At 38.2% G+C, this 14,895-nt stretch overlaps 1 protein-coding gene across 2 annotated transcripts in view; it reads left to right on the top strand.

Moving 5' to 3' along the window:
- LOC136867475 (LIM domain transcription factor LMO4.2) overlaps positions 1-13,893 on the top strand; it is a 1,054,153-nt gene extending 1,040,260 nt beyond the window's left edge. For both annotated transcript variants that reach the window (XM_067144684.2, XM_067144683.2), the window contains 2 exons: positions 4,297-4,438; positions 13,540-13,893. In XM_067144684.2, coding sequence (XP_067000785.1) covers positions 4,297-4,438; positions 13,540-13,785 — 388 coding nt within the window. In that variant the 3' untranslated portion in view covers positions 13,786-13,893. The remainder of the gene's footprint in view (positions 1-4,296; positions 4,439-13,539) is intronic.
- The last annotated feature ends 1,002 nt before the right edge of the window (positions 13,894-14,895 follow it).

Here is a 14,895-nt window from a genome sequence, read left to right as displayed (position 1 = left end):
AATCTCTACAAGTATTAAGAGAGATATTTACCTGGCATGCGTCAGGCTCATCTTGCTGTATGGCTGTGAGGCCTGGAGCTATGTTGCTAAAACTCTGCCTTGCAAATTACAAGTTTTTAAAAATAAGACACTCGGAACATTGGCAAGACCAGAGTGATGAAAATAGGAGAACGAGACGACACAATGAATTTATCAATAGATGGAATAGTGTTAGAATAGGTTCAATCATTCCAGTATTTGGGAAGCAGAATATTCATGGGAAAGAGGGCTTTTGCGAGAGTGAAAGGTTTGCTGACAGCTAGAAGCATACCAATCAAACTTAGAAAGAGGTTTGCCAAACATTTTGTGTGGAGTGTGGTGCCATATGGTTCTGAAACGTGGAGAGTCAGACAGAAAGAACAAAAATATTTAGAAAGTTTTAAAATGTGTTTATGGAGAAGAATGAAGAAAGTGAAATGGACCGACAGAGTGAGAAATGAGGAGGTGCTGAGCAAGGTAGAAGAGGAGAAGAACTTCATGATGATGACACAGAAGAGGAAAACATCAAGACTCAGAATGATGACAAAAGCACCAAGACTGAAATCTAACAGGAAGATACGAATAGAACTTTGCATTCCGACTGATAGATCTCAGATAAATAAAATAGTAAAGATGATCAAAACTAGAATCCTCCTCAGCCATTTATCCGACCCTGGCACCCTACTCTTAAAACAGGTCGTAAAAATCAAGAAGCCGAACCATACGTTTCAAACATCGCCTGTTTCGACCTTTTCAATTTTTAACCTTTCTTTCACTAAATAACTTCAAAATTAAACCCCTGAAAGGACCCGTTTATTAACAAGGGAAGTTCTCCCCCCACCTTGAAAATACCTCTCCGACTCCAAATTAGAACTCATTCCTCAGCGAAGAGGGGGTTTTCTTCTCTGACGGGAGGTGAATAGCGCCTCTCAGCCAGATCGGTTTTCCCCCGCCAGTGTAGAACCAGATATTTTTCCGACTCATCGGCATTCTTAGGAACAGATGAGTAAAGAGGCATAGTTTTCATCCTGGGACTCTCAGGTACTCGCTCTCAACAAATCATAAGCCCATTTGAATTCTCCCGCGATCTGATCGGCTAAGTTCAGCAGCTGATAAAATGATAACGATGCGAGATATCTAATTAATTTTTCAAATTAGACCAACCCTGTAATGCTCTACGTTGTTTCCCATCACCCTGTATAGTGCTTTAAACTATTGCACGATATACGCGATGTTTATTTTTAAAAGTTAAGTATGTTTCTGTAATGTATTGGAATCATTATTTCAAGTTTCCATGAAAGTAGTAATATGTTTGACATAAACTGGTTCTTGTTTGGTCCGACTCCTTGGCTGAATGGTCAGCGTACTGGCCTTTGGTTCAGAGGGTCCCGGGATCGCTTCTGATTAATTCTTCTGGCTCGGGAACTGGGTGTATTTGTCCGTCCCAACATTCTCCTCATCATATTCAGACAACATACCACACTACCAACCACCATAGAAACACGTAATAGTGATTACATCCTTCCATATAGGATTGGCGTCAGGAAGGGCATCCGACCGTAAAACAGGGCCAAGTCCACATGTGCGACGCAGTTCGTACCCACGACCGCACAGGTGTGGGAAAAAGCGGTAGCAAAAGAAGAAAAATAAACGGGTTCTTGTTTGCTTTTGATAAATACCAAAGTTTATAACTGTTAGTTTCCTCAGTCTGTTGGAACTAATTTGTGAATAAATGACGTCAACACAAATGGCTGAATGATTTTAATCACGTATAATTAATTCTTGCTGGGGGGACTGGGTGTTTGCGTTCTCTTCATATATGGAAAACAGACCACACTAGTGATAATAATGGCATGTGGCCTGGTACAGGTTTTTTGATTGTAGCCGTATAGGGGACCTGCACGTCTGTGAGGATGGGGCCCTGTCTAAGATGAAATCTAATGCTGGAAACGTCACAAAAACCCAGCCCCCGAGCCATGTGAATTAACTAATGAAAGTTTAATTCCCCGACCTGACCGGGAATCGAACCCAGGACCCCTTAGCCATGGAGCCGGACTACACTCCCTCCATATAGGGTTGGCATCAAGTAGGGCATCCAGCCATAAAACAGGGCCAAGTCCACATGCGCTACACAGTTCGCACCCACGACCCCACAGATGTAGGCAATGTGATAGTAGTAGTAGTAGTAGTAGTAGTAGTAGTAGTAGTAGAAAAAGAAGAAGAAGAAGAAGAAGAAGAAGAAGAAGAAGAAGAAGGAGGAGGAGGAGGAGGTCAATACAAAGTGATAAAACAGAAATTTACTCATAAACTATCCATCCCATAACTTACAAAACAATTCAGATATGATTATTATTATTATTTTTGGACATTTGTACAGAATGGATGACAACAGAGCAGATCTTCAAACGTATTTGGAACAAGAAGTCAACAATAACCTGGATTTATGAAGTCAAGAAAGGTTTGAGAAGAAACATAGGAGAAGAATTAAAAGAGAGAGATTTTTAGAAAGAAAGTGCTAAAAATGGAAGGTTTCCAAGGTCATAGGGGAAAGAAAACAGGTTCAAAATCATCCGAGGAGAAGAAGACATAGCGAGAAGATGAAGAAGTATTGGAGGAAGAAAAAGAAATAACAAATGATGAAACACCACCATCGAATTGGCACGTGGTTCCTAGAAAACCCTAACAATCGAAGAAAGAAAGAAAGAAATAATAATAATAATAATAATAATAATAATAATAATAATAATCTTCCCACACTTACATATCAATTGGTTTACACTTGCTTGCTCCTCTCCAATACTCCAAATAGGGTTGCCAACAACTTCATTCCAGAAACCTGCAAACAGATGGTAAATGTCCACTGAAAACACCAAACCAGAAAAAAAAATCCAGAAAAACTTGTAAATATATTTTTTAAGTAATGCACTTTCTTGCTGTAAGTACTGTTTGTAACAGTATTAGTTCTATAAACACATCACTCAAACGTCATAAAGAATAGTACTGGTACTGTAAAACTACTTTGTGGTCACTTCAACAGAAATTATTTGAACTTTAAAAAAAGGATAGTTAAAAAATTTCACGTTATAAGCACTTGTTAACTTCCCAAATAGCTTGCAAGTTGCCAAGTGTCATTTCTGCAATCAGAGAAATTTAACAAAGTTAGTAACATACACTTAATGAGTACCGTAATACAATAATATTGTTTTCCCATCCTCGTGATCATCATCATTGCTACAACTGCCACGACCTTCACCGCTGTTCATAAACTTAACCATAATAGGTGTTTTATTTGATCCTGTATTGACTTGGCTAAATCTATTAAAGAAATAATGTAAAATACAGTAGTTTATGTTGGGTCCACCTTGTCAATACACTTTTAATGATTGAAAATGATTTACTCTATCATACATGTATGATAATTTTCATTCTGTAAACTGGTACTATCAACAAATGGGACACACAGAAGGAACAAACGTGAACTGAGTGACACACTTCAGACTTCCAGTCTAAGAGAACTTGTTTACAAGTGGTCAATTTACCAAAACATCTATCTCATTTATGTTTGTGTATCTCTTACACCAGATCTAAATATTTCAAATTCATAAATATACCATAAGCTTGGTCGAGGCGGTAAAGGCGTGCCTGGTTCGCCCGGAAGGACATGGGTTCGAATCCCCGTCAGGAAGTCGTAAAATTTAAGAAACGAGATTTCCACTTCCGGAGGGGCATATGGCCCTGAGATTCACTCAGCCTACACCAAAAATGAGTACCAGGTTAATTCCTGCGGGCAAAGGCGGTCGGGCATAGAGCTAACCACTCTATCCCATCACGTGCCGCGGTTAACAATGGTGGAAGCCTTTACCTTCCACTCCTCCAAGGGTCTTCATGGCCTGTACGGAAGTGACTTTGAGAAATATACCATAACTGAAACGGCTTCCCATTTGAAATGGATTATAGTCATTTTTTATAAATATCTTTTAATCAAACGTAAAAACCTCCAAATATCCCACTAACCACTGATAGAAATTTCTTCCCAACATTAGTTTTTCAAAAACCTCCAGATTTAGCAGAAATTACTAAAGTTGGCAACCCTGACTACAAGCAAGACACCCTGAAAAGTATATTTTAGCATTAAAATAAAAACAATGTTACTACTATCTATCTGATATTCTTCTCTTTCATGGAAACTTCACCTGATACAAAGCATATAACAGTTTCATGTGATACATGTACTATTTATATGGATATATTTAAAATCAATAAAATTGTGTTGTCCAGGTTCTGTGTTGGTGACCGGTTTTATTTGTGTGACAACAAGATCTTGTGTGAGTACGACTATGAGGAGCGCCTGGTGTTTGCCAATATGGTGTACAATCCCAGCAGCCTCGCGCACATACGAAGGCAAGTCAGTAATTTGCAGGTATGCCCTAGACCTAATGCAAGCATGATATGCCCATGGGAGTTCAAGCAACATATAACATAGCACTGCCCCTTTTTTACTCTCATAGTAACATTACTTTTCATTCATCTTACATTAACTACTTGTTACTTGTTACTACTTGTTCATTTAATTTCCAGCATATGTAACTCATCATATCAGCCTTAAAAATGTAGTTGTCATAGCAGTGAATTTGAATTTTATGAGTCTGAATAAATAGAGTGATCCAGCTAGATTTGTTTCGCATACAGGATCTCATGGAATTATTATGTTTTACAAGGGATTTTTTCAAAATGCAATCTTTAAAATTGTTGAGTCTCAGATTATTTTGACAGTCATAAAAGACCAAAAGTAATTAATAAAGTAGTAGATCAATAACTTTGATTCCGCCTCTGTGGTGTAGTGGTTAGCGTGATTTGCTGCCACACCCCCCCCCCCCCCAAGGCCTGGCTTCGATTCGATTCCCGGCTCTGCCACGAAATTTGAAAAGTGGTACGAGGGCTGGAACAGGGTTCACTCAGCCTCAGGAAGTCAGCTCAGTAGAGGTTGGTTCAATTCCCTCCTCAGCCATCCTGGAAGTGTTTTTCCATGGTTTTCCACTTCTCCTCCAGGCAAATGCCAGGATGGTCCCTAACTTAAGGCCACAGCCGCTTCCTTCCCTCTTCCTTGTCTCTCCCTCTCAATCTTCCCATCCCCCCCACAAGGCCCTTATTCAGCATAGCAGGTGAGGCCGCCTGGGCGAGGTACTGGTCCTCCTTCCCAGTTTTATCCCCGACTCAAAGTCTCACGCTCCAGGACACTGTCCTTGAGGCGGTAGAGGTGGAATCCCTCGCTAAGTCCGAGGGAAAAACAAACCGTCGAGGGTAAACGCATTAAGAAAGAAGAAGGTTTATTGTCTATGAGAACTACAAGCTCCAGCCTAGTAAACTTGGCAGACTGAATAGTTCTGATATTCTTAAGATACAATCACATATGTTTTATTAACGATCTCAAAACTGTTCTGGAATTGAATTCTGCATTCAGGAGATGGAGGGTTTGAAATCTCACCGTCGGCAGCCCTGACCATGGTTTTCCGGGGGTTCCCATTTCCACATCAGGCAATTAATTAAGGCCACAGTCGCTACCTTCCCAATCCTAGCCCTTTCCCATCCTTGTATCGCCAAAAACCTTCAACATCTGGTGCTGGTGGTGATGATTATTGTTTTAAGAGGAAGTACAACTGGGCAACCATCCTCTAAATAACACTAATCAGAGAGAAAAAATGGATGGGGTCCGACACTTTCGAAAAATGAAGGTACTGGCCAAAGGAAGACAAGGGCCACGAAGAGCGTGAAAATGAAAGACTCACTAGGCCTCCATACGTAATACCATCGGGGTCGGAAAAGAACAAGAGTTGACCAAGAGAGGTTGGATAGTATAGATGAAAGTGTGGAGCCTGGTATAAGTAAGTGGAAGCAATGTCAGGACTCAGCTAAGGGCCCCGTGGTCACCAACCCACTCTCCAAAGTTTAGAATCCCTGGAGCTCCTTTTAGTTGCCTCTTACGACAGGCAGGGGATACCGTGGGTGTTATTCTACTGCCCCCACCCACAAGGGGACTTCAACATGTCAGTGCAATGTTGAACCACTAAAAAAAAAAAAAAAAAAAAAAAAAGAGAAATGCTAATGAATTACAGTTATGCAACATTAATAATTTTAAAACCAAAACTTGAAAGAAGCCATAAAGCAGATCATTGCAAAAATATAGATACTGTATTTCAGGGCTTGGATGTAAGCCCTGAACTAGGTCAGTAAAACTGTGCAATTTAGTTTTCTTAACTCTGCCTTAAGATCTCATAAGCAATGGAATTATATGGAGCAATGAAAATCTTACAGAAAATGGTGCAGATTATTTTACTCTTTTTTTTTTTTTTTTTGCTTTACGTCGGACCGACACGGATAGGTCTTATGGCGACGATGGGACAGGAAAGGGTTAGGAGTGGGAAGGAAGCGGCCGTGACCTTAATTAAGGTACAGCCCTAGCATTCGCCTGGTGTGAAAATGGGAAACCACGGAATACCATCTTCAGGGCTGCCGATAGTGGGGTTCGAACCTACTATCTCCCGAATACTGGATACTGGCCGCACTTAAGCAACTGCAGCTATCGAGCTCGGTTTACTCATTTTTAATGGTAAAATAGTTTACTTATAAACCTGTGGGAATAGCTGTCCAGAGTGAGTGATCAGGCTTGAGGGTGACCAGCAATTTAAATATGACTATTGAGTGGGTACGTGGAGAAACTGGGAGTGAGATTTGTAGATCATGAGTAGCTAGGAGATAGGAATCTGCACATTTACTGCAGTGGTACATTTAAATTAGGAGGTTTGGGACATTCAGGGAAATGGGGTGGCCTAGGGCGTGGTGATAATAGTACAGGGAGCTGGAAGTCAAGTAAGGATGATAGATATATATTTATCAAATATTATAATAGAAGTGGAATCATGGTTGAAAAGTGATATTATGGATGCAGAAATTTTCTCATGAAACTGGGGTATTGATCATAGAGACAGGATAGGAATGGCAGGAAGGGGGATATTCATACTAGTGAAAGAAGAATTTGTAAGCTACATAAAAGTTGAGGATAAGAAACATGAAATTCTATGTGTACAGCTCATCTCTAAGCATAATGGGCAGCTTGATGTTTTCCGGGTGCACAAACCTGGAAATGGTAGCACTGATCCTGATGGAGAATTATTTGATAAGTTAATCAGCTATGTGAGAAACAACACAGAAAGGAAAGTGATTTTAGCAGGTGAGATCAGTTTACCAAATGTTAACTGGGAAGGTCATGTGAATTACAGAAAACATGACCAACAAATGATGAAAAGTTAATCTGGGAAGGACAGCTGAATCAGAAAGAGTTGGAACCAAGTAGAGGGAAGACTATTCTGGACATGGTGCTGTTAAAACCAGATGAGCTTTATAGAGAAACTGAAGTGATGGATGGTATAAGTTATCATGAAGCTGTTTTCATTGCAGTTTAAAATAAATACAATAGAAAGGAATGTTATAAAAGGAGGAATATTAGGCAGTACCATACGGCTGATAAGACAGGCATGAAGGAGTTTTTAAAAATGTAATTATGATCGGTGGAAAACGGTAAGTAAAAATGTAAACAGGCTGTGGGGTGGTTTTAAAACAATTGTTGAGCAATATGAAAACAGGTATATCTACCTTTAAAAGTGTTAAAGAATGGTATAGCAGAGAAATAAAAAGATTAAGGAGGAATTGTTGATTGGAAATAAATAGTTAGGTATGGTTGTGGAAGTAAGGAGAAACAGAAAGAACTTACCATCAGCCAAGGATAACATGGTGCTAAGCATAATTGGCAGTCATATGAATTTTAGCGAAAATGGCAGGGTATGTATAGATAGGTACTTCAATGCAGAAACAGGTTCCAAGAAAGGTATTCTAAGAATTATAATAATTGTAATGAACAAGGGGAGTGTGTATGTGAGGATCTACAGAAGGCAGAAGTATTCAGTTGGCAGTATGTAAAGATTTTTGGATATAGGGATAATATCCAGGTGCAGGAGGTGAATAATATGACAACATACTGAAATTTACCTATGATTACAAAGATGTTTAAAATAAGATACAAAAGTTGAAAACTAGAAAAGCAGCTGGAATTGACAAGATTTCTGGGGACATACTAAAGGCAATAGGTTGGGATATAGTTCTATATCTGAAATACTTACTTCATTACTGTTTGTACAAAGGAAAGGATGATGAATATATAACTGATAATGACAGGTGAATCAGCTTGACATTTGTTGCATGTAAGCTCTGAAAAAGCAATCTTTCTGATTATATTAGATATGTTTGGTAAATTACTAACTGGTTTGATAGGAGACAGTTTGTGATTAGGAAAAGTTATTCCACTGAGGCTCAACTTATATGTTTCCAGTAAGATATAATAGATATTTTAGATTCATAAGGTCAAATGGACTGTATACTGATTAAAATGAGGGAAACTGGACTAGGCAAAAGAGTAAATGAATAGGTGGCTACATTTCTAGAAAATAGAACCTACAGAATGAGAGTAGTTGAAGCATTTTCTGATCCTGTAATGATTAAGTGGGAAGTTCCTAAAGGCAGTATTATTGGACCTTTATGTTTTCTTGTATATACAGGGTCTTTTTTATGGCTTGCTCCGTGTGTCAGGGGAACACGCACGGAAGCCGATAGCCGGGTGACTCATTTGCCAAGAGATATATTGCTCTGAGTGGTGCTGCAGAGCCAGCTAAAAAAAAGACCCTGTATAAATGATACAAGTAAAGAACTGGAATCAGAGATAAGGGAATTTTTGTGGTGATGGTGTACTATACAGAGTAATAAATAAGTTAAAGGATTGTGAGCAACTAGAAAAAGACCTCAACAATGTTGTGAGATCAACAGAAGAAAATGGTATGATAGTAAATAGGGTGAAAAGTCAGGTTGTTTCATCAATACGAAATGTCCTCTCAGTTTTAAATACTGTGTTGATAGGATGAAAGTATCTCATGGGAATCACTTATACCTACTGTAGATGTTAAAATAAGGAAATATCTTCATTGCGATAATCACATTAACAGGATTGTAAATAAAGCTTACAGATCTCTTCATATGGTTATGAGCATATGTAAGGATGTAAAGGAGAGGGCACATAAGTCACTGGTAAGACCACAACTGAAGTATTGTTCCACTGTATGGAACCCCACCAGGTTACTTGATTTGAGAACTGCAAAAAATGCAAAGAAAAACACCAAAATCTGTTCTGGGTGATTTACAACAAAAGAATAGTATTTTGAAAATTAAGCAAATTTTAGGCAGGGAAGACTTGGGAGAAAGGAGATGAGCTGCTCAAATAAGCAGTATGTGATGATAAAGATGTTGATTCCCATGGGGAACCTGAAATATTTGTTCTGAATGAGTAAATTTATAATACCAATATAGTTGGTCCGTTATTGGATATTATAAAGCTGGAAAATTTATAATGTCTAATAATGGACCAACTGAAATTAAATGAAATGGTGTATGGCTTTTAGTGCCAGGAGTGTCAGAGGATATGTTTGGCTTACCAACTGCAGGTCTTTTGATCTGACTCCCGTAGGCGACCTGCGCATTGTGATGAGGATGAAGTGATGATGAAGACAACACATACACCCAGCCCCCATGCCAGCGAAATTAACCAATGATGATTAACATTCCCGACCCTGCCAGGAATCGAACCCGAGACCCCCGTGACCAAAGGCCAGCACGCTAACCTTTTAGCCATGGAGCCAGACACAGACCAACTATATTGGTATTATAAGCGGTATGTTCCGATCCGTCAGTGGAGAAATGGCGTAGAATAACATTAGTAGATGAATAAGGTTGAGTGGTGTTTGAAAAGTAGGAAAGACCACAGTATGAAGATAAAATTTGAATTCAAGGGGATAAAAATTGGAAGACTGCAGAAGAGATGGCTCGATGACATAAAGCTGTTGGCTGGAACACGCTGGTTCCAAGTGGCTCAAGACTGGAGACAATGGAAGCATATGGAAGAGGCCTATATCCAGCAGTGGATTGAAATAGGCTAGAAAAGAAGAAGAGCATAAATTGGGGAAAATATTTGTTTATAGGAAGAGGAGTTAGGGATTGGAATAATTTATCAATGGAGATGTTCAATAAATGTCCAACTTCTTTGAAATTATTTAAGGAAACAACCAATAGGTCATCTGTTACCTGGGCAACAGCCTTAAATGCATATCAGTGGTGACCGACCGACTCTCAGGAGAGCAATATTGATTCTTGACGTTTAGTGTCCATAACCAACTCTGTGGTTCATAAAATTCACTTGCTTATGTTGTGGTGATTAGTGTTTAAAAAATGGAACCCTGTATGTTCATTGAGAATACTAATGGTTTTAAATACAGTTTGTATATATATTTCTTATCAATATAGTGTATTAAAGCTGTGTCCTCTAGGATGAAGTGAAAAATTTCTATGACTGTGTTGATATTTGCATGTTTGTACAAGTAATGCAAGAAAACATCTGGGAGAATTTATGTAATTCTATAGGGAGAGGCAAACCTAATATGCTCAGGAATTTATGGGACGGAGCAGGACCTATGTGATCGACGGTATAAGCGTCCTCGGCAAGGGGAGCCATCACATGATGCACCGGAGTAATATATTTAACTACAATTTATGGTATTGAAAGTTTAATTTTATCTGTACTTCACAGCAACTGTTGAAAATATTCACTATTCATAACCAAGTAAAAGTTCCAGCAGTGTAGAAAGTTCTGGAAAACTTGTTGCAGTTCTTTTTGGCCTCTATTACACATTACACTAGCGGTCTTTTGTTTGAGAGCTTGAAAAGTGTGAGGGTCATTCCCGTATGCTTTCTGTTTGAGGATACCCATAGATGATAATCACAAGCTGTTAAATCAGCCAGAGCTCATTTTGGACATAATTTTCTCTTACTGGAAACAGATCCTGATTCTCACAGGCCATAAGCAATTGCACCTTGGTACTTATCAATGACCAAGCAGCCTCTGGGTAGCATAGATATACGAGGATTTTTTGAAAAACTTTTTCTTTAAAAGATATGTCTCAACAAGTAATATTTGTTATCTTGTGTATTGCTACATGCCATATCTATTCTTATAAAAACCCTCCAACTGACTGGCAATGAGTGAAATGTTCTTCTGAGGAAATCATACCTAGCCAAGAGATCCAAAGCCTGTGAATTCCCTGGTGCATTATATTTGCCTCTCCCCATATAAAATGAGAGCAACTTTCCATAAACATGATTTCATTATCCCTACCATCATTATTTCTCTCTTATTTAGATGCAGCTTGGTCTGGACAAATTTGGTTCCTCTTTATTTATCTCCTCATCTATCATTGAATTCCAGTCCAGGTCCTACTGACTTCTGTCCTCTCTTTCCTGCCAGTTTCTTATTCCATAGTTTGTTTTGGCATTCTTTAATCCATGTAATATTTCCAAACTATCTGCAAACTGAAAAGTGTGAGGGTCATTCCTATACAGTTTCTGTTGGAGGGTACCCAGAGATAATAATCCACAGGCAGTTAAATTAGCCAGAGTTTGTTTCTGACATCACTTAAACAGATCTTGTTTCTCACACTCTATAAACAACTGCACCGTTTCGACAGCCTCCGAATAGTATATGTGAAAATTGTATTATTATTATTATTATTATTATTATTATTATTATTATTATTATTATTATTATTATTTTGATATCTATTCACTGTTCATTAATACCCCTCCTAATTATTTGAAATTTTCCACAATTTCAATATGATTGTTTCAGATTCTACAAGGTACAGTACATTCAACTTCTAAGGTCTCCTGTTTCTTTCTTCTCAAGCCTGAGCCATTGATTTATGATGGATGGGAAGGTCCTGCACCCTTGTTCTCATAATTTATTGATAGTAATATAGCACACATTTATGGTTAGCAGAGAGAATCATGGGCCTGCGAGTAATTCACAGTAGTGCCAGACAATAAAGTGCAATTAATGTTTGTTCCCTGTGTATTGATTTTGAAAGCAAAAGTACATTGCATCAAGAGAGAAATGCTTACAGCACATTGTAATTTGCACACAGACTCAGAGAACACAACACTTCCACTTTGACATGAGAGGTGCTATGTGATTCTAGTTGCTGGTCTCGAGAGGAATTTCCAGTCCTATAGAAAATGACTATGGTAATAGCATGGCAGTTTACCCATAAATATAGGCTGCCCTTATTGTAGTCATCAAAGAGGAGAAACATTCACTAGTCTCAAGGGTTTCAACATACAGTTTAATGTGTATATCAAATAATGAAAGTGGTCCTAGATTGTCTTTTTAATTGCCTGAAAGCAAACAACTGCTATTGTCTCATGTATAACCACCCATACATCAGTGACTTAAGGATCTGCAACCCTTCAATGAGTATTTACCATGGAGCACACATATAACTCCTTGTTCTGTAGATGCTAACACTTTGTGTTCTAAACACTTCTGAAATAGGTTTTACTATTTAAAACATTGTGATTGATCAGATCAACAGGAGTGCAACTTGATGGAGTGGGGTGTATAAGCCTGGACCATGTCCACATTCTTAAGTTTGGTTTCGTAAAGGGTCTTTGTTATTATCCTCATAATCTTGTTAACAGGAAGTACCCAAAGAAATAAACAAACAATGAATATAGATTTTACTTTCCATTTATTTTGATAGTTTCATAATTACAGTAATATACATTGCACTACTCCAGGATTATTTTGGTATAATAAAACATAGAAGCCTCTTTGGTTCAGGAGGCAGCGCATTGGCCTCTCACTGCTGGGTTCCGTGGTTCAAATCCCAGTCACTCCATGTGAGATTTGTGCTACACAAAGTGGAGGCGGGACAGGTTTTCCTCCAGGTATTCCAGTTTTCCCTGTTATCTTTCATTCCAGCAACAGTCTCCACTATTGTTTCATTTCATTTGTCAGTCATTAATCACTGCCCTAGGGGAGTGCAACAGGCTTCGGCAGCCAGCACAATTCCTACACTCACCGCAAGATGGGGGCTTCATTCATTCCATCCCTGACCGGGGTTTTCATTTTCATTTTCAATAAAACATAGACTTCTTTACTCATAAATAAAATTTTGTTTATATTTTTATCATGAAATTTGACTTGTGTATCTCTACACTAAAAAAGAAGTCATTACTGTAGCTATAGAATTAATGTGCAAAGAATTGGTCCCCTCACAATGAACGTTTAGTATTGCAAGATGGTTTAGTTGCTTAGAAGTCATTCTTGACCTCAGGTTATATGTGACTGATAGATCCCTGTTTCCCACCATTCCCCACTGCATCCAGCAAGCTCACAACTGCTTTCCAATTATTTCATTTACATGCTCCACAAAAACTAGTTAATTACAGTGCTTCCTATCTTTTTTTCTTTGAAGGGGTCAAAGATACGTGAGCCCCACTGAGTTGGTGGTGCCCCTGCTGAGGAATGTTAAATAATGTTTTTCACATTCATGTCATACTCTCTCTAACTAATTGTATCGCTTCTTTCAGCCAGCAGGAGACAATTTAAGCATCAGTTATGAGAATCACCATCCCTTACCACATCAGATGCTGCCACCACAACAGCAGCAGCCAGTGCAGCCACTACAACAGCAGCCCCAACAGATGACCCCGACATCACTCTACAGTGATAAAACGACTTTGGCACCGCCGAGCACAAACCCGCACGTAAGGGATGATGGTTCCAGCGGATACGGAAGTCCAGACTCTGAAACGTTCGATGCTCAGTGCAACTGAATGGAATACACTAACGTAATCTGTGTTTCATTCTCTGTAGGAGAGTTGCTCATATTGGTCTATAGAAAAAGCTTAGCCCCTTGCCAACATTTTTCCCAAAGACATAAAATGAAGGAAAATAATATTACACAGTGGATCCTTAGAGATTGAAAGAAAATGTTCAGTTATGATGCTGTTTAGTTTCTTCAGAGAAACATACTATGGCATAGCTACATGATTTTTATATTCCTGGTTTATTAAAATGTGATTGATTTTCAAATAACTGAATGATTTTTACAATTATCCATATGAGATCCAGTGCAAAGTCATACATAACATTGGTGATCTTAAGATAGAAAAATAAAGGAAACAAGCTATGTAGTTACTTTTGTGAATGCAAAACAAAACAATATAATATAGGCCTTAGTATTTACCAGTGAAAATGAAGGCATAGAGAATATGTATAAAATATGCTTCAATTCATATGCAACAAGAATAATTTGGAAATAATTTAAATTCTGCACTTATGTAAAGAAAATGTTACGCTGGCAATTCAAACAGACTGATTTTTTTAAGTGTTATCTGGTTCTAAAAGACAACAAATTTATTTCTGCCTTATAGGATAGATGCAACATTACACTAAACATAACTTTCAATTTCTAAGTTTTCAAGAGCAATGGGTGAACACATTATTTCAATAACCATATGAAATCTCTTTATATCTACTGACAAAACATCATCCTAATATAATACTTTGTTTTATTACTTCACAATTGCATTAATAGCTGCTATTGCAGTAGTGGTATTATCATCCGTTTGAGAAAATAAAATCTCACATTGTATAAAGAACTGTATATTCCAAATAAGATTGATTTCAATGCCTATACTATTTTTTGTATAGCAGTTAACTAACATACCAAAAGCAAGAAATCATAGCAGTGATTTGATAAAGAGACTACAGAGATATTTTTTACACGTAGAACGTGAATCTGTACTAGTCGATTCGCCAAAAAGGAAACAAATGTTTCTCAGATCTTATCACTGAAGAAGTACTGAAGTATACGAAATTGTCAAGAATAATCACTGAAGAATCATTTTTTGTATACCATTTAGTGGCCTGTGATGAGAAGA

The sequence above is a fragment of the Anabrus simplex genome, chromosome 3 (assembly GCF_040414725.1).
Source record: "Anabrus simplex isolate iqAnaSimp1 chromosome 3, ASM4041472v1, whole genome shotgun sequence".
Taxonomy (NCBI): domain Eukaryota; kingdom Metazoa; phylum Arthropoda; class Insecta; order Orthoptera; family Tettigoniidae; genus Anabrus; species Anabrus simplex.
The sequence above is the reverse complement of the archived record's forward strand: the minus strand, read 5'-3'. Positions and strand labels throughout refer to the sequence as shown.